The sequence below is a fragment of the Piliocolobus tephrosceles genome, chromosome 7 (genome assembly GCF_002776525.5).
Source record: "Piliocolobus tephrosceles isolate RC106 chromosome 7, ASM277652v3, whole genome shotgun sequence".
In the NCBI taxonomy this organism is placed as follows: domain Eukaryota; kingdom Metazoa; phylum Chordata; class Mammalia; order Primates; family Cercopithecidae; genus Piliocolobus; species Piliocolobus tephrosceles.
The window spans coordinates 65,605,131-65,626,138 of record NC_045440.1 but is presented as its reverse complement, the minus strand read 5'-3'; the positions used below and the strand labels follow the sequence as shown (position 1 = coordinate 65,626,138).

Genomic DNA, 21,008 nt, shown 5'->3' with positions numbered 1-21,008 from the left:
AGCACTGAAGGAGATTGATAAGAATTAGTGATGAGTACATAGAAACGAGGCACATGCAAAAACAAAGCAAAGCAATTGAACACTATCTAAATAATGAAAATGGTGTAAACATTGAAAGTTTATTTCACAAAACATGGAAGGGTACAGACAAGATGGGGTAGCCTAAGCAAAAGACACTGCAAGACTTAAGATGTCTGAAATATATAAGAGGTTATGTCTAAAATAATTTGACAATTTGTAAACTATGATTTCTGTATATAAATATGATGCTGTGCCTTCTATGTCCCATGTTTTAATACCGGTGATGATGGATTTCCTGAAGTAATCATACACTGTTGATACAGTTACTTAAAATCACCAAAGTCAGGAACTGATCTTTGGAAAAGAATGGTATTTTCCCAGTTGTAAAGCCCTCTAGCTCATGACAATATCAAAACACTGCCCTTCTCAGCATCATGTGCTGTGTAAAGATATTATTAGTTTTTGCTATGTTAATAGTTTATCCAATATTAAAATATGGACATGAGTTAACATGTTATGAAGCAGGTATAGCATATGGGGCCTCAGGCTTTTCATTATCTTCCCACTTCAGCAAACTAGAGTATCCTTGAAGTATCTTTTCTATGATTCTGATAAGCTGTGCTTGATTATTTTGGTGTTGATCTGCAGAATTTGGAACTTTGTTTCTCCATTGACATAGGTTGATAAAACGTCATTTGTTAACTTGACTATGCATTTATACATCATTCTCATCGATCTGTATATTGTCATTACCAAGGCTTTCTGGGCTAGTCCTCTGTTACAATTTAGTTTCCACAAAACTGTGGGTTCTAATTTTTATTAAACATTTCAAAATCAAATGATTTAATCAAATGTAAGAAATGATGAGTTAATGGAATTGATATCTCTTCCATGGAGTCCAATCGAATCCCATCTGTAAAGTAAATTAGCAACTGATCATCTCAGAAATTACAAATTCAGTTGCATGGTTTTCTATTTTAATTAAGGAGCTGAAATAACTTCAATTATGAATTGACTTCTCCCTTTTAGCATTGTCTAGGCTGTTTAAACATTTTTGACTGGCTTTCTCCTAAGATCCAGTGCACTTCAGAGCCACTTATGTCCCCCTGAGTGTGTTTGCTTAGAGAATACAAAGCCTAGAATGTTACAGTTTCTTTCAGAACAGGCAGGTTATTCTGGTGCCTCATCTGTGACCAGCAAATCATATATAGCAGCCCTAAAATAAAATCTAAATTAGCAAATAAAGAAAGTAGTCAAATGAACGAAAAAAATCTTTAAAATTAGTACTTTATTAAAAATGTTTAGGAAAAAAGTTCAGGAGAGAGCCATGATTAGATTTGTATTTTAGATGATCCCAGGTATTGGTGTAGAGATAATATAATAAATAATAATAATAATAACTAACATTTTTTATGCTTACTATGTAAGTCATTGTGTTCAGTTTTTTATATTCATCAACTTATTAAATTCTCACATAAGGAAAATACCATAGTGTATTCATTTTACAAATGAGGAACCAGAGGCAAATATAATTAAGTTGACCAAAGTTACCAAGATCGGAGTTGGCAGAGCCTGGGAGCTGAGCCACACAGTGAGACTACAGTGCCCTCATTCTGGGTGGTGATATTAGCCAGGAGGCTATTACAGTCATGCACATGAGAAAGAATGAGGGTTAGATCCCTAGAACCCTGCTAATCCAGGGTTAAGTTAATAGAGAAAGGCACTCCAGTGGTGTGGTCATTCATCGTTTGTGGAGCCTGCTGGAAACTCAATTAAGTTTTAAATGATAGTTTTAAAACTCTACCTTGACTTTATTTCCATGGTGCAAACCTAAGCACCGCTCCCAGATTAAAAACAACAACAACAAAGCTCTAGACTTCTCTGGTTGAAATCCTACATTGATACAAAGAAGCACTTACAAATCACTCACTTGATCAAGGCATTAGTATTAATATAATTCTGCTAATGGAATTGAGTTTACAAGGTGCATTCTACAGACAAAGCTTTATTTGGATCATAAATTTACATAGATGAACTGACAGCTAAAGATTCAGCTGGTATATGGCTTGAAGAGTTTTGCTCTGGAGGGTGAAAATACATTTCATCATATTCATATTGATTTTGCTCTGACTTCATCTGAGAAATTCCGTGGAGAAATGTGTGACTATTCAGCATTACTTGCTTTTACATTGCCATTATATGTAAAGCTTTGATTAAAAGTGCTTGAACAGTGAGTATCTTTAAAGGAAAATTAGATCAAGTTTTAGGTCAAATGCTATCCTGATAGAGTCAAAATATTTCAGAGTAAGAGGCTTCTTTATTCTTACAGACCATTCTACAGTGGTCACTAGACTAAAGATAACAGACCTTTCTAGACTGGTGCAGAAATAAAGATCAGAGAGCTGTATTATTGATAGCCTGGAAGTGGCATTTTACACAGGAATTTTTCATTTATTTGCTGTGAAGCAGAGGATGTGTGAACACCAGATGTCAATCACATACCACCAGTAGATTTGCAAGATTATAGGACTGGGGAAAAAATGAAGGTTAAGCACAGGGGACAATAGAGATTACTTGGGGTAATGAATTGCGTAATTTTTCTAGACAGAGTTGGATTAATGTTCATCCTGAGAAGAGATTACATCAGCCTGATTCTTGAAGTAAACAAATATTAAGCAGATAACTTTACTCAAAAAGGGGAAAATTATCCTAATCCCTAACTCTACATGTGAGATGCTCTTGAGTTTGGCAAGGAAGTAGACACTATGTGCTCTATGTCACAGGTTTCTTGCTTCAAGTAGAACCTTGAAGAGACCATCAGGACCTTCAGTTGTCAAGTCTAACAGCTGCACTGCAACTGTGAAAAGCCTTTCTCCCTGCTGAGGTTGTCACAGGAACTGATTCTGCCTGCCTCATTTGCATGTCACCCGGACACTGGTGAAAGTAATGGGATATCCTTAGGTTGCACTGTGTGTCCATACTTTGTACAGTTAGAGGCGCTAAACCTCAGTGTCTACTCTTCATTTTTGGAGTACAGTTCAGGTGGGTTCTGCTTGTCCTCATGGTGAATTTCAGGCTAATTCTCCACTTAACTGACTTAGGAATGTTGAGCTTTTTTTTTTTAAAATCAACATTTGATTCATTTGTAGGCTGTACTTTTTATCATCAACTACTTTTTAGAAGTCTGTGCCTTCTGTACCTGGATTTCATTTTTAACACCAAAATAGCATTTCTTTTTTTTCTCTTTTTTGAGATGGAGTCTTGCTCTGTTGCTCAGGCTGGAGTGCAGTGGTGCAATCTCAGTTCACTGGAACCTCCATCTCCCAGGTTCAAGTGATTCTCCTGCCTCAGTTTCCTGAGTAGCTGGGAATACAGGTGTGTGCCACCATGCCCAGCAAATTTTTTTTTTTTTTTTTTTTTTTTTGTATTTTTCATAGAAACGGAGTTTCACCATGTTGGCTAGGCTGACCTCGAATTCCTGACCTCAGGTGATCTGCCCACGTTGGCCTCCCAAGTTGCTGGGATTGCAGGCATGAGCCACCACACCCAGCCCCAAAATAGCATTTCTTTATTATTTAAAAATATGCACCTAAAAGGACATATCACTTCTTTAGGAATCTTTCTCAAAATGTTGTTATTAATACCTCAATCTAGCCATGAAAAAATATCAGACAACCCAACCCAAATGGAGGGACATTCTACAAAATAAATGACAACTACTCTTCAAAAGCAGTATGTTTATGTCATGTGCAAATCAAAAGATATCAATGATCAAACCTTTGTAATCTCACCACCTGAGATTAATGCCTACTAACATCTTAAAGTAACATATACCAGACTTTTCTCTTTGCATTTTGCAATTACTTTGTAAAAATCAGTTGACTATATTGGTATGGGTCAATTTCTAAGCTCTCTACTCTGTTCCATTAATATATTTGTCTACTCTTTCATCAATACCACACTGTCTTTGATTCTTATGATTTTATATTAAGTCTTGACATCAGGTAGTGTTAAGTCTTTCCACTTTGTTCTTCTCCTTCAATACTGTCTTTTGCCTTTCCATATAAATTTCAGAATCAGTTTGTAGATATCCATAAAACATTTTACTAGGATTTTGACTGGGATTGCACTGAATCTGTAAATCAAGTTGAGAACTCACTTGACAATATTGACTCTTCCTATCCATGTGCATAGAATATCTCTCTGTTTTAGATCTTCTTTGATTTTTTAATCAGAGTTTTATAGTTTTCTTCATATATATTTTATACATATTTTGTTGGATTTGTACCTAAGAAGAAATTTTTTACACTAAGTTAACTTCGTATATTTTGTTTTGATTAATGTAAGTAGTATTGTTTTTAATTTCAAATATCAATTGTTCATTGCAGTTATATAACAAAGCAATTGACTTTTGTATATTAATCTTGTATCTTGCAACTTTAGTATTTTATTAGTTCTAAAATTTTGTTGTTGATTCTTTGAGATTTTCTATGTAGACAAAAGAAACAGCTCAGGCAGAGAATGAGTAAGCAAAACCACAGATGTGCAATTGCTTATAAAATATGAATAGCAGGGAAAAACTAATCCTGCTGTGTATATCAGCTAGTTTCAAATACTCTTATCTCAGTCTGAATGATAAACCACCAAGGTTGGTATGAACATTCTCCTTTACAGGTGAAGACACTGAGGATCTACATAGACAGTGTTCCAGATTCAAAATTTCCCCATGAGTCTGCAAATGTGCAGAAATATAACTTTATTTCTTCGTATCTGAACTCAAATTTCTCTTGAGCCCTGATTTTTGGTGATGACTGAAAACACTGAAGACTTCTAGTGACATGGTTTGGCCACTTCTGGTTCAAAACCTCTTTTGTAAAATCATTTAATAAAATTTAAGACTCCCTCCCCCACTTCCTTTCTGTTGATCTGGTGAGTCCTGTTGTGCAAATGTTCCTATTGGTCCTCTTTGGCTTCCCCAGGGTGCCTCCTCAGATATCTTTGGGTTAGCCCTCCACCTTTGCGTTAATTGCTAAAATGTGCCCAGTTGGTTGTAAATCTCACCTCATTTCCTGGCAAAGCAATACATTGTGGCTTTGTGCTTTCTTGTCCCCACCAGGGCTCTCACTAGGGCTTCTGGTCTCCCTAGACTCAGCCACATCTTCCATCTACTCCTCCTCCCTTGGGATCTCCCATCCACAGCCTTGTATTGAGATACTCCTCTTCCCAATATCCTGACAAACATGCCAATTCTTGATTATCAAGAGCTGTTGGAATATTTCTAAGTTTCCTTGTGCTAACATCAGAGCCCAAGAAGAGTGCAGGGATAAAGAGTGTTTCAAGAATTCAGTTCCAAGGTATATTATGAAGCAAATTACATTTTCCATTGAGGTTGCTGCCAAAGTAAGTCAAAGAAAGGTAAAACACAGCAGCTTCCAAAGCGCCTTGCTCCAAAAAAAAAAAAAAAAAAAAAACAGTCATTCAAACTTTCAGATACTGTATCATCAGATACTGTAATGTACATCATCAGATACTGTAATGTACATCAGTTGTGTAGTTTCTGAAATTTTAACCACATACACAAAAAATCTTCATTATTAATTCAGGAAAATAAAAAAATAAAACTAAGGCACTGTTACATAGATTCGGTCACCTAATACAAATATATTACGTCTTTAAACACTTCTAATAAATACATAATTTTATTTTTTCTAGTTAGTGTGCATGTATAAAGGTTGCTCACCACCTACTTAGGAGGTTATTGCAATAACCTGAATGCCTAGTCTAGAATGATTACAGGAAAAATAGAAAAGAAGAAATTACTCTGACAAGTATAGATTGCTATAAGAAGCATTGGACTTTTTTTCTTTTTTTTTTTTTTGAGATGGAGTCTCACAATGTCACCTGGGCTGGAGTGCAATGTTGCAGTCTCAGCTCACTGCAACCTCTGCCTCCTGGGTTCAAGCGATTCTCTTGCCTCAGCCTCCTGAGTAGCTGGGATTACAGGTACCCACCGGCATGCCTGGCTAATTTTTTGTATTTTTAGTAGAGATGGGGTTTCACTATGTTGGCCAGGCAGGTCTTGAACTCTTGACCTCATGATCTACCCACCTCAGCCTCCCAAAGTGCTGGGATTACAGGCGTGAGCCATTGTGCCCGGCAGCGCTGGGCTTTAAATGTCTAAGGAAAAAATGAGCAGTAGGTCACTAGTTGAGTTTTTAACATGTTTATTTAACTACAGGTATAGCATGAAGATGAACTTCAAATATTATGAGAAATTAAGTATTCTGTGTTGGTCCACTCTTTTAAATTTCAATGTACTTCTTCTTAACTAAAGAGAAATGTCTTAAACTTCTTTATACTTTACATCCATTTTATGTATTTAGATTCTTCTCTAGTATTTCATTTTATTTATTTTGTTTTGTTTTATTTTATATTTTATTTTATTTTAGACAGAGTCTTGCTCTGTTGCCTAGGCTGGAGTGCAGTGGTGCAATCTTGGCTCACTGCAACCTCTGCCTCCTGGGTTTAAGTGATTCTTGTACCTCATGAGTAGCTGGGATTACAGGCAAGCTTTACCCTGTCCAGCTAGTTTTTTGGCAGTTTTAGTAGAGACAGGGTTTGACCATGTTGGTCAGGCTGGTCTCCAACTCCTGGCCTCAAGTGATCCACCCTCCTTAGCCTCCCAAAGTGCTGGGATTACAGGCAGGAACCACCACTCACCATCTCCAAAATTTGTTTCCAGATAACTTTGGACTGCAGATGACATTTTGCACACACTTTAAGATGTGCCCTACAACTTGTATGAAAGAAACTGCAAGCACTGATGCAATGGTACATGCACAGAACTTGGGTTTAGTTATCAAGAGCATGTATAAGCTCAAATTTGTGTGATGTCTTAGATGTGTTCTCATAGTCTTTTAAATAGTAATGAGAAGATTTGAGGAAGTGTGTATTGTTTGAGATTATAATGGAGTAGGGAACATAGTATTTGTTAGTTCCCCATCATTGCTTTTGGACCTGTTTCTTTTAAGTTTTGGAACTTGATCATCCCCAATAAGCACTAAGCATCCTATATCCCTACTCAGCCATGGACAGTGTATATTTCATTTTCAAAGGCAGAGCATGTGAGAGACAAATAGCAGTATTTGTGCTGTGCTGTGTATCAGCAGGCCTTTCTCGATCATTACGGTGAGGTCTTTCCTCCCTAAATAATTTTTACAAATATACTGATGAAGAAAGATTTCTGTTATCTATCTTTGATGGGTCATAAGTTGAACAAGCACTGTATTTTTTCCTGAAAATATGCACAGTTGTGACATGGTGTTTAATAGTCTTAAGCTTACTGCTGCCAAAATAAACACAGCTGTAAGAAATGATGACCCTCTCATCTTTGTAACAATAAAATAGCTTCCTAATGTGCTTCCCTAACTCTGAATGTTAAATTAATATCCCCTGGATTTCTGAGTCCCATCCTTTCCCACCGCGGAAACCTCATGAAGAATACAGCTTTTGACCGAATGACAGCGCATAGAGGATGAAATTAGTTGCATTAAATTAGAATATGACAAAAAGCCTTTCTAAATCTTTGTCACAATGCAACATTCAAGCAACATTAAACCAAATAGAGTACAAGTAGATCAAGGAAGAGAGTTAATATTTTGAAAATAAATTTGGTGAACTAGATCACTTGCAAATTTGAAAGTGTCATTGATAGCATGTGAGCTGTGGCAGTTTGTAACTTAGGGATCCTACCCTACATTTACATGTGTGGTCTCCTCTTGTTCAGTCTTTGGATATGGAATTAACTGTATTAATAGTTTTTTTGGTTTTCTTATATTTCTCATAAAAGCAAGTCTCCATTGCTAAAGCCTGCATTCAAGAAAATAATGGGAGAAAGTATGATGAGTAAGATTCCCATTACTATGCAGTGTTTCTTGTTTTCCTATTTCTAAGTATGTGCATTTAAACAACAGCATACATTTTGTAAATTAGCATTAAGAAAAATTGTCTTCTAAAAAGAGAAAGCAAAATCTTTCCTTTATTTCTATCATAACTTGGATTTATTTTAACATTCTTTCCCCTGAAAGATCTGAGTTTTATTTTCAAAGTTAAATTCTACCATGTTGGGTTGTGGGAAAATAAAAGCCTCTGATAGGGTTAATCTAGCTACATAAAAGTCCATGCTGGGTATGATCATAATCTTGATCTTTGATTAAATCTGAGCTAGTAATATCTTGTGATTAATCAAAATGGGTTGCACTGCATGTAGCACAAGTCGTCTTCACAGATGGGCTTCAGAATCAGAGTTCTTTTGAATATTTGTTTTAATCCTTTCTAGGGCAAAATGGCTTTGTTTTCTGTTTTTGTTTCTTTTTACCTTTTTTTTACTTTAAATCAGATTGGGTTCACCAAATAAATAACTAGGAAGAAATTTTGAAGTTTAGTCTTGCTAAGATTACAAATCAACAAAGAATAAACTTGTTTTTTAATTGATAGTATTCCAAAGGATGTTTTGTATGTTAAAAATGCAAATTATTAGTAAAATTTAACAAATCATCTCAATCATTGGTAGTTTGAATAAAAAAGTTATGAAAGACTATATCAAAATAATACCTCAAATAAATAATATGGAGATTTTTATAGTTCTCAATTTAAGATTATTATTTCTCTTCTGATTATGTATTTCCAGTCTAATTGACATCTGATAACAAAGAGCTTTACTTTGGCAACTAAACTTTCCAACATCTAACACCCAGGGCACAGCAAGAGCCCTCAGATTCACACGCACAATATCTGTCAGCCCTGGCAGTGAGCTACTTTGGTGGTTTTTTTTCCCTAGGTCCACAGGTTAACTGACTAATGTTTCTATAGGGGTCAGAGTGCAGCTGTGGGACTCCAAGTCTTGCATCCTAGTACACAGCTTGTCCTTACATAGTTTCATGACTTTAGGGAAACTTGTTGATCTCTTAGGCCTTGAGAACTCTTACCTATAAAAGTGAGAAATTGCAAGAAAGCCTCCAAGGTGCTATCTAGTTCTAAACTCGGTGATAAGTCGATTCAATGAAAAATTGCACAATAAATACTTCAATATGACTTGCACATCCTAAAGAACACATCTCCATTTACTATGTTAAGTACACTTAAGTGGTTTTAAAAAACTTCAAATCCAATAGTGCATCGTCCCTCTACGCCTTTATTATATAATATAATTGAAGGGTTTTTTAGATTAAAAAAAATAAAAAGAAAGAAAGAAACCCTCATAGCCTTTATTTGTGGAAAGACCTAAATGTCTATACATGAGTTGGAATTTAAAATGAGGTGGAGTTAGTTTGACTGGGTCTAAACATATAAAAACAGTATGCTAAATAGAAAACAAAATAATCAGTAATTGACATTGTTTACGTGATTTCGGACAAGCAGTTTGACTAGAACTTAGATTTGGCCTGTTCCACTGCACATCACCAAGCACATAGCATGTGACACAAACATTAATCAAAGTAAGTTTAGGTCTCATTGATGAAATTGATCAAGCAGCATTTATAACATGACTTGTGAAAGACCAATAAAATCAGGCAGCTGATCATTTGTTTTTTTATCGGTATTATAACTAACAATTTCATAGAGTAAATTATATCAGTTGATTTCGTTTCCTGGAGATCTTAGTCACAGGTACCTACTTATGATAACGGGAAACAGAATAGGAAATAAATAAAACAGATTGTAACTTAACTATCAGGCAGTCATACAGGCCTTGCAAGACACAGTTCCTTCAAAAAGTTGCTCACCAGGATGCAAATGCATACGAATGATATAATGGGCCCGGCACAGTGGCTCACGCCTATAATCCTAGCACTTTGGGAGGCCGAATTGGGTGGATCACGAGTGGGGAGATCGCGACCATCCTGGCTAACACGGTGAAACACCGTCTCTACTAAAAATACAAAAACAAATTTAGCTGGGCGTGGTGGCGGGTGCGTGTAGTCCCAGCTACTTGGGTTGGGAGGCTGAGGCGGAGAATGGCGTGAACACGGGAGGCGGAGCTTGCAAGGAGCGGAGATTGTGCCACTGCACTCCAGCCTGGGAGACACAGCGAGACTCCGTCTCAAAAAAAAAAAAAAAAAAAAAAAAAAAATTATATAATGGACTTTGGAGATTCAGTGGGAGTACCCAGGGGGAAGGGTGGAATGGGGGTGAGGGATAAAAGACTACATATTGGGTACAGTTACACTGCTTGGGTGGTGGGTGAACCAAAACCTAAGAAATCACAACTGAAGTACTTATCCATGTAACCAAAAACTCCCTGATCCCCAAAAACTGTTGAAATAAAGTTGCTCACCAGAAGTTATGCTTTGAACCATACATACTGGAGAAGCTCAGTAAACTCATGTCTATGATTAGAATCATTGAGTAAGAGAATAGAAAGAAGCAGTGCAATCCATGCAGTCATCTTCTAGATTCAATAAATAAACCACCTGTATTCGAATAAGAATGGAATGATTTGATTTTTCTTTTGTTCTTTTTATCTTTTTTTTTTCCTTACAGGAGACCCGGTGAGCCTCCACTGATAAAAGGTTGGCTTCCTTATCTTGGAGTGGTCCTGAAATTACGAAAAGACCCCTTAAGTTTCATGAAAACACTTCAAAAGGAACATGGTGACACTTTCACTGTTCTTCTCGGTGGTAAGAAGCACTTTTATTAATACCTTATATATGACATAATTTTTCACTTGTTCTTTAATGTCTTTCTGTTTTTCTCTAGGCAAAATGTAGAATATTTGTATATTTTTATTTTATTTTGTGGAGCTAATATGAAAGAAAACTATTATTTTTAGTTCAGTGATCCTCACATTAAAAATAAATTACAGAACTCTCTTCATGGTACTTAGGGAACCCCTCTTTCCAGCCATCACCTGTCATTTTGGTTTGGTTTAGTTTGGTTTTAAGAATGGTAGAAAAATATATATATAACTGCACAAAACCTAGAATGTGTTTTTTAAATTAATGCTCTTTATTTTGTAGAGCAGTTTTAGGTTTACAGAAAATTTAGTAGTTCAGAAAATTCCCATATATCCCCTGCCCCAATCACAGTTTCCCTGATTGTATCTATGTAGTATATTTGTTACAACTGATAAGTCAATATTGATCAATTATTAAAGATCCATGATTTACATTGCAGTCTATTCTTTGTGTTGTGTAGTTCTTTGGGTTTTCACAAATGTATAATGACATGTATCCTCCATCACAGTATCATATGGAGTAGCTTTACTCCTCTAAAAATTTCCTGTGCTCCACCTATTCATTCTTTTTCCCCTACCTCTGAGTCGCCAGCAACCACTGGTCAAGAATGTATTTTTCATTTTAAAACTTTCATTGCACTTCAGACTTTAATAAAGTATTCACCAAAACACCGAGACAAATGAAGAAGAAAAAAACCAGCAAGATTGCTATACACCCCAAATATTCCAGGATTGGGAGAAGCTGGACTGTTCCTAGCTCACCCTTTTTTAAGACCCAAACTGTGTAGCTGTATCAGCTATTGATTGCTGAGTAACAAATCCCCCAAAAGTTTAATGGCTTAAAATAACAACTGATCTGGCCTGAGTCACTTGTGTGGCTTGTCTGGACTCTGGATGGGAGCTGGATGATCCCAGATGGTCTCATCACATGCCTGCGTGGGCCACCTTGTCCACAGGGTCTTTCATCCTCAAGAAAAGTTTCTTACATGGCAGTTAGAGTCTCAAGGGAGTGAGAGAAAAAGCTTCAAGGTCTCTTGAGGCCTAGGATCAGATATTGCAAAACCTCACTTCCACCATATCCTATTAGTTAAACCAAGTCACAGTGCAGCCCAGATTCAAGGGCAGGAAAAGAGACTCCACCTCTTCCTGGAAGGAGTAGCAGAGCCACATTGCATGGGGGCACATGTAGAGAGATGGAAGGAATTCATTGTACACAATCTTCCACATCAGTTTATGGCCTGGGCTAGCTATTCCCTCTCTTTGCTTTTCCATGTCCTGTCTATGCTCTGAAAGCTGATCTCTACACACTAGATTACCCACACCCCTTTGCTTGTTGAATATTGCCGTTGGGAGGGCAAGAAGAGGCTGAGTCTCACTCCTCACTCTCACCGGGGCTCTGGTAACACAGTTCATTCTCCTTCCTTCACAAGGTAACTAAAGACATCCAGTATAATCTCCCTTAGATCCCCATGTATCTACCAAATGTACCTACGTTTCCCAATGATCTACTACCTTTTCTCCAATTTCAAAGAATGTTCAAGACCCTCCATCTCCCTGTCCCCATGACCCTTTCTTCCTGCCTCCTCTGGGCTGGTACGTCTTGCTTCATTCTCTCACACATGCATCTTCATTTTTTCTTTCTTGGATTCTTACCATCAGTTATAATCATGCTTAAGGTTCTCCTCTAATTACTTTCCACTTTTCTTCTTTTCTTTTTCATCCAGCTTTTTCAAGAGAGTTGCGTATATTTGCTATCTCTAGTTGTGTATCTCCTAGAGCCCTCCTAACTATAACCAGCCTTCGGCCTTGCTGAAGTTATTTCCTGGTCCACCTACCTAGACCTCTCTACCTGGTTTGACAATGCTGATCTCTTGTTCCTTCCTGAAATACTCTATTCCTCCTTTACTCTCCATACTCCCCATTCTGGTTCTTTATCTAAATCATCTACATGCATGCCTTTTTCTTAGCTCAACCCTTACGTCTTCCTTCAACCAGCCTTGGAAGTTTGTGTTCTGTTCTTAGAGAGCCAGTAATTTTCTTCTGCCTGTAACTACTTCGCTGAGGGTCAGAGGCAACCTTTGGAAACTATAGTGACTTAATTTCAGTGCTACCATTTTAATGCAGTATTTGGGAGAAATGATCCAACTGGAGGAAATTACCAGCATGATTGAGTTCTCCCATGGACAGACAGTTTTATCACAACTTACTCCTTTGCCTGAAAGCTGGCTAGTCTGAGGCGGTGGATCATGAGGTCAGGAGTTCGAGACCATCCTGGCCAGCATGGTGAAACCTCATCTCTACTAAAAATAAATAAATAAATAACAATACAAAAATTAGCTGGGCATGGTGACACGTGCCTGTAGTCCCAGCTACTTGGGAGGCTGAGGCAGGAGAATCACTTGAACCCAGGAGGCAGAGGTTGCAGTGAGCCGAGATCACACCACTACACTCCAGCCTATTGACAGAACGAGACTCCATCTCAAAAAAAAAAAAAAATATATTGTATACACTCTGATTTCAGAAAAATTGAAATTGAAAAAAGTCATGCATTTTAGAGGAATTGTAGTATATACAGTAGTCCTCATAAGGCCCCCCGAAGATCAGGTCTCCACCAGCCTTTCCAGCCCAGTCTCTTGTTGCTGCTCGCCTTGTGCTTCATACAGCATGAATGCACTAGGTTGTTTGAAATTTCTCCTCACACACCATACCTGGTGGGGCCTCTGGGTTTTCTTTATCTTGCTGTTCTTTCTGCCAGAATGTTGGTATTAAAATTGTGTTCTGTTCTTAGAGAGCCAGTAATTTTCTTCTGCCTGTAACTACTTCACTGAGGGTCAGAGGCAACCTTTGGAAACTACAGTGACTTAATTTCAGTGCTACCATTTTAATGCAGTATTTGGGAGAAATGATCCAACTGGAGGAAATTATCAGCATGATTGAGTCAGGTTTACCTGACTGACATGGACTCAACTTTTGAGGCCAGAGTCACACATTACTTCCTCTCAATAGCCTTTGCTGATTCCTCCTATATTTGGTGCCTCTTCTCCAGGGTCCAGTTACTCCCAGTATCACTTCTGTAGGAGCATTTAATACATTGTGAAGTTATTACCAATTCACTTGTCTGTCTCCCGTCATTATTCTGTTAGCTTCTCTATTGTCAACATTTAGTCTGGAGCTCAGAACTGATTCTCAATGAATATTGGATGGAGAAACCCCTAATTCCTTAGAGCTGATGAAACACTGGAATACTGTACAGATAAAAGCCTGAGCTGGTGCTTCTCCTCTAAGTGAGCCTTGGGCTTTATGGTACCAAAACTATATTGTTCACTTAAAAAAAAGAGTCATTCTTACTTTAAATAATTAACGCCAGTGTTTCTAATGAATAGATAGAACAAGTGATTGAAATGTTCAGTTTTTCTTTTTTTAATACCAAAAATGTACAAAAATAACCTAAGATGATTATGCAGAAAGTTGTGGCAGATTTGAATCACTTTATTTACTTTTCAGAAAATTGCCAATTTCTGCTGACACTTGATTTCTTAATCTTAAGTACCAAGAAGCTTGCTAAATTTCTAACATCTAAATAATTTGACTATGGTTATGTTTGAACTCAACAGTAGACAACCACAGTTAAATGTGCACGATACCTCCCTTTTGCTTCTTACTAGAATTTGAATAAATTCCTGTCAAGAAATCCCGTTAATGTATATGGTTCTAATGATCAGTTTGCAAAGTAACTCATTTAGAAAATGTGAAATGAAGAACAAAGTCTTCCGCTCTTGTCTCATAATGTGATTTCACTGAGTGTATGTTCTTGCATGATGAGCAAATGATTGTCATCCCTAAAAGTCTCAAGGGACATGGATGTCATCTTAATAAAGAAATTAAAAGGTACATCTTTTCATGAGAAACCATGTAAATTCTTGACCTGTCGCAGAAAATAGTTCTCTAATTGGTTTTGTGTGGTGGTGCAGCGGAACCGTTTTCCCTAGATGTCACCCCAGCAAAGCACCACTGTACATCATTGTCAGCAGCTAGTGAAATCTTCCTAATAAGAGGGGGGATACGTGCATGTGGCCATCCTCATAAAGTACAAAGTTGACTCATATTTCACTCTCCCAACCTATATTTGCAGCTTGAGATTAAAAAATTCTATTGTAAAACAAGCTAAACACAGAGATTAAAAGCTTCTAATTATGAAAATTGTTAAAATTCAAATTTGTCTCTTTTTGGGGGGAGACAAGTTCTCCTTTTGTCACCCAGACTGGAGTGCAGTAGCATAATCATAATTCACTGCAGTCTTAAATTCCTGAGTTCAAGTGATCCTCCCACCTTGGCTTCCTGAGTAGCTGGGACCACAGGTGTATGCCACCACACCTGCCTAAGTTTTTTTAAGGTTTTTTGTAGAGATGGGGTCTCCCTATGTTGCCCAGGTTGGTCTTGAACTCCTGGCCTCAAGTGATCCTCTGGCATTGGTTATATGTTTTTATGGGACATTTCTATGCCAAGCAGCCAATTCTTGTGGCTATATATATCTTTGTATAGCACCAAATATCTGAAATGGAAACTTCAAAATTCGATTTATAATTATCCAGATGTCAAAACTTTTGGTTTGACATTAGGATGAATGACTGAATTTTTAAAAAACATCTATGAATATACTTTGAATTATGTAGCTTTACCTTCCTAAAGAATTAATTTTAAAGGAAGTGGAAAGGCTACTAAGGTGTAAAATCTCTTATGCAAGTTATACAGAAATGCTAGAGTTAATATTGTAAGGCCATTAGCTCCTAAAAAGGAAAGAGAATGAAATGATTGGCAAGGAAGATATCAAAAATTTTGACCTGACTTCAACTTTACTGCATCTAAGAAAGATTTATATTGTATTTTTCTTGCAGATATGGCCCCACTTTGACATTTATATTTTAGACAAATGCAAACTCTGAAATTCTTTAAATCAATATTTCATATCAACTGCTGCCAGCATTCTCTTCTTTTTGGAAAACATAGAAAAGGGTGTTGCTTTTACCTTGTGATCTTTGTAAACTAGGTAACATGCCTGCTGACACTGGCCATTCATTTACATAAAATCACCCTGGAGCAAAAGTGAATGTTGCTGAAAGAATACACAGCCTTCAGAATACCTTTTCAGAAAATTTCCTTTGTTAAGAAATTTAAATTCATTTTATGAATGTATATGAGTTTTCCTAACTGTCTGATTAAAGATCACAAAGAAACTCTCGTTTTGCATCTCACATTAGCAGATGGTGGACAGATGGTTTAAATTAATATTAATTTTGGAAAACTTAGCTTAAATTGTTTATACTGAAGATTAAAAGTTGGAAAGCCAGCTAACATCTCCAGGGTTATTAGTACTTCCAAACCCACATGAAAAGTAAAATCCAGAAAATCGAAATGTCTTCTTCCGAAGCAATTCACATGTCAATCAAAAAGATAGTAGGTAAAACATAATGCCTTGATGTTGAAGGACACTGAAATAAGAATGAGAAAGAGAAAACACAGATCCTAGAGTGAAAAGAGCCTTGAAAGGAGTGAGATTAGATCTACAGAAAAACGAAGCTAATCAGTACTGATTTTTACAAAGAACCGAAATACAAACAACTGCTTACATTTTTTAAAAGCAATTTATTAGTAATTGGTTGCTAACTTGAACCATTTTTTCCACATTCAACTTATATTCCTTTTATTTGAAATTAACTTTATTGTTTTTTCCCACACCCTCATTCCCAAGAGGGTGGGGATAGGAGAGAGGAGGAAATAGAAAGAGAGAGAGAGAGAGAGGGAGGGGGGGAGAGACAGAGAGAGAGTGAGAGAGAATGAAAGTGTGTATTTGTAATGATTGTAGACAAAACAAAAAATGTAACATGTATACAGCCTCTACTTCAGTAGGCCCAATAACAGGTAGCTCATGTTGTCATGTCTGAATATGTTTTTCTCTTTCCACTTAGATTAATATAGAAAATTGTAGAAAAGAATTCAAAATATTTTCTAAATATTGTGTGTTTTACAAATTGAATCTTTTATCCATTCTGGTAATATTAGGGAATAATTTAAAATAACCCCAAAGATATTTAGCAGAATCCTTTTATTTAGTGAAAGGAGAAAAGTATGAATCTCCACCTGTGAAAATCCACAACTTTGCCTAAAGTTATATCTTTTGCAAAATAAGAGAATTGATTTTTTTCAATTATTTGTCAGGCAGATGCTGGCAATTTTATTTAATTAAGTGGCTATGATAAAACAGGTGTCATAAAATATGCTTAAATTGGGTTGAATCCTTTTTGCTCTCCCCAGAGCACATACACACACACAAATTTAGTTTACCTTGTAGAAGACAGCTTTAGGATCTGACCAGAATGAATAGCCACTTCTAGCTTTACTGGCATCCTAGATCCACTCACATTATTGAATTAATCAAGGGGAAAATGAGTGAATAAAATTTAAGTCATCTGAGTCATTTTTAGAAAATAAATCATAGCACATGTATATTCATGTATATTAAAAACTTAAGTTGTGTTTCAAAATTGTGAAACAAAAACATATTCATCTGTTTCTAGGATTAGGTTGAAAATTACTTCAAAACTTTATTTGAAATATCTTGCACCAAACTGAATTAAATTTCTATGATGCCATTTGCGTTACCATAAATAACAAGTGAGAAGTTGTTCCACTAACAAAGCAACACACACACACACACACAGACTCAAACAGGAATAATGACATGAAAATAATAAGTAGATATTAATGTTCTTAGGATCATCTAAAGTTTATGCCTGTTCTGTCAATAAGACATTAAATGTCATTATTGATTACTACCTGCTTGATATTTCTAATTAGAAGGAATCTTAAAACAGCAGTCTAGCGAGAAGACAAAGAGTAGTGCATGGTGAGTAACTTCTTGTCAAGGGTCTGCCATTGAAAATGGCAGCATGATCTTGACCCTTAACATCTCTTGACTTTCTTCAACTTTATCAGCTGATAAATGCAGAGGGTAAGCTAGCAATTCTCCAAGGTCTCTGCCAATTTTGAGAGACAAACTATAGTATGACTGTGTTCCTCAAGATGCCTACTTATAAGAATCACTTGAGGACCTTATCAAAAAGGACACTTATGGGACCCCCTCCAAGCCTTCTGAATCAAAATCTTGCAGTAATCTGTATTTTTTGCAAGCATCCCAAGTTTTTAAATCGATGTTTGGGTAACACTGATATGTGGAAAAGGTAAATGTCATCACCTCAAAGAGACCTTGATGATAACTCCAGGCCAACTGAAGCAAACTCCACTTTTTGCTTTCCTTATGCTCTGTTTCACCTCTGCCATGTCACAATCCATAAGGATGCAGTGATTTCTCCGCATCATTGTATCTCGAGAGGAAAGGGATCCAACCAAGATTCTGGATCTTAATCAATGTGGTGGATGGTGAATGAATTCCTGAATGAATGGATGAATGGATGTGTTCTAGTCCGGACTCCTGTGTCAGTCACAAGTCAGTATGTGACCTTGAACGTGTTATTAGATCTCCCTCATCCATAAAAGTGAAAATGCTGGCATTAGTGGATTTTTGCTAGTGTTGAATTAGACATTTATTTGTGAGTACCTGCTCCATACAGTATGGTCATTTATGTGAGATAAAATTATTGTATTTGAACAAAACTCAGATGCCACCTAAGTGTGAAAAAGCTCTTTATGAAGTATAAATACTCAGAAATGGAAGGGCATGTTGCCATTTTGTTTTCTGCTTTATTGAGGGAAAAATATGAGAAGTATTGAAGTCCAGGGATTATGAGAATATTTAAAGGACATTTAAAATATTCAGGTACTTTAGTTAGAATAAAAATTGGAAGAGTAAGCCATCTTTTTAAAGGTTAGTAAGAACTTCAGGATATTTTACTTCATGTTTCTAGAGTATTTTCCACCATCTTTCATTTTCAAAGGAAACATGTAGTGTACCTTCGAATAAAATGGATTTGTATTAAACTTTGTGCCTGAGTTATTAGGGTCTTTCTAATTTTGATTAAAATATTTTTAAACTCATGGTGTTTATTTCTGTTTTATTAAGAAATGAACTTATATTCTCTCTCTCTCTCTCTCTCTTTTTTTTTTTAGGAAAGTACATAACATTTATCCTGGACCCCTTCCAGTACCAGCTAGTGATAAAAAATCATAAACAATTAAGCTTTCGATTATTTTCTAATAAACTATTAGAGAAAGCATTTAGTATCAGTCAGTTGCAAAAAAATCATGACATGAATGATGAGCTTCACCTCTGCTATCAATTTTTGCAAGGCAAATCTTTGGACATACTCTTGGAAAGCATGATGCAGAATCTAAAACAAGTGTTTGAATCCCAGCTATTAAAAACAACAAGTTGGGACATGGCACAATTGTATCCATTCTGCAGCTCAATAATATTTGAGATCACATTTACAACTATATATGGAAAAGTTCTTGTATGTGACAACAAATTTATTAGTGAGCTAAGAGATGATTTTTTAAAATTTGATGACAAGTTTGCATATTTAGTATCCAACATACCCATTGAGCTTCTAGGAAATGTCAAGTCTATTAGGAAGAAAATTATAAAATGCTTGTCATCAGAAAACTTAGCCAATATGCAAGGACGGTCAGAAGTTTTTCAAAGCAGGCAAGATGTCCTGGAGAAATATTACATGCATGAGGACCTTGAAATAGGAGGTAAGAACTTCTGAATGAGTACTTGCCTAAAACAAAATAATTTACAATAGACCTTTGAAATAAAAAGACAAAATGGTGACCTTGAAAATTTTTTATGCTCTTTCTAATTGGCTGATGATAAAATGTTTTACTCTGATATAACCCTGTATGATAATTGATTTTTTTTTTTTTTTTTTTTTTTTGTGCTGAGGTGGGAAAACAAAATACTTAATGGTGATAATGAGAAAGAGTATAACTAAGCTGCATTTACTCCTCTTATCTCATCCCCCACCACCCCGCCCCCCCATACACATTACATTTTAAACTATTCTCATTAAGCAGAAAATTAGACTTCAGAAGCCTATTGGTTCTCATTAGCATGCACTGATCCTTGGCTGGGTCTGTGTCCTAACATCTTTTAATTAGCACACTGCAAATCTAATCAGTGTAATAAACGCTATTAATCTTCCTTTTCACTTATTTTCTCCCAGCACATCATTTAGGCTTTCTCTGGGCCTCTGTGGCAAACACTATTCCAACTATGTTCTGGGCAATGTATTATCTTCTGCGGCACCCAGAAGCTATGGCAGCAGTGCGTGACGAAATTGACCGTTTGCTGCAGTCAACAGGTCAAAAGAAAGGGTCTGGATTTCCCATCCACCTCACCAGAGAACAGTTGGACAGCCTGATCTGCCTAGGTAATTTATTTTTATCTGTTATGAAGAAAAGAAGGTACCTCTCTGCAAACTCAGTTTATCACTCATTGCTGTTTACCAAGAGGTAGAGGACACAGCTGACTAATTGACATAATAACACCCATTTACATCAATTATAAATTATGTAGTTTATAGCCGTAGATACTCTCATTGCATGTAAACATTAAGGCCTAGGTAATTAACTATGCAAGGTATGCAAAAGGCTAAACCAAAGCTTTGCAATTATTTGAAAAAAAGTTTATGCCTATTAAATCATTTGATTCTGAGCATCTGTTGATGTGCTAATGCTTTCCAACACTGCTGCACTATCTTGTCAAGAAGTATTTAGGGATTGAAAAGGAAAGTGTTGCAAAAAAGGCACCCTGTGTGCAAATTGTATTTCTTGCCTAAAATGATGTCTATATTTTCAAGCACAGGTTAGACGTTTTATGGAGTGTGTGATTCTCAAAAACATAGAAAAAAGTTTTCCATTGGAAGTTCTTGATTTAAACCTACAAAAAAAAGAAAAGAAGGAAAAAATAGAAAAGAAGAAAGGAAGGAGGGAGGGAGGGAAGGAAGGAAGAAAGGGAGAAAAACAAAAGGAAAAGCAACAACTACAAACTATTCCTGTGAAACATTGATATTTTATAAAATATTCACTGACTCATGAGATATACATGGTCACTATTTCAAGAATGTTTGAGGCTGGTAGTGACTAAGGTTGTTTTGTATTTCTACGTAGGCCTATACCTCAATGACTGGAGCTTTTAATCACAGCAGATTTCATTCCCCTTTACTACTTTGAGAAGGCTGTTCACTACCATTCCCTGATTGAACTTCTACTGCCAAAGTTAAATTCCATACCA

At 36.4% G+C, this 21,008-nt stretch overlaps 1 protein-coding gene across 2 annotated transcripts in view; it reads left to right on the top strand.

Annotated features, from left to right (window-relative positions):
- The window catches only part of LOC111549281 (cytochrome P450 7B1), a 207,912-nt gene that overhangs the window by 159,590 nt on the left and 27,314 nt on the right, over positions 1-21,008 (top strand). For both annotated transcript variants that reach the window (XM_023222425.3, XM_023222424.3), the window contains exons 2-4: positions 10,564-10,700; positions 18,881-19,468; positions 19,939-20,145. In XM_023222425.3, the coding sequence (XP_023078193.1) occupies positions 10,564-10,700; positions 18,881-19,468; positions 19,939-20,145 (932 nt within the window). The remainder of the gene's footprint in view (positions 1-10,563; positions 10,701-18,880; positions 19,469-19,938; positions 20,146-21,008) is intronic.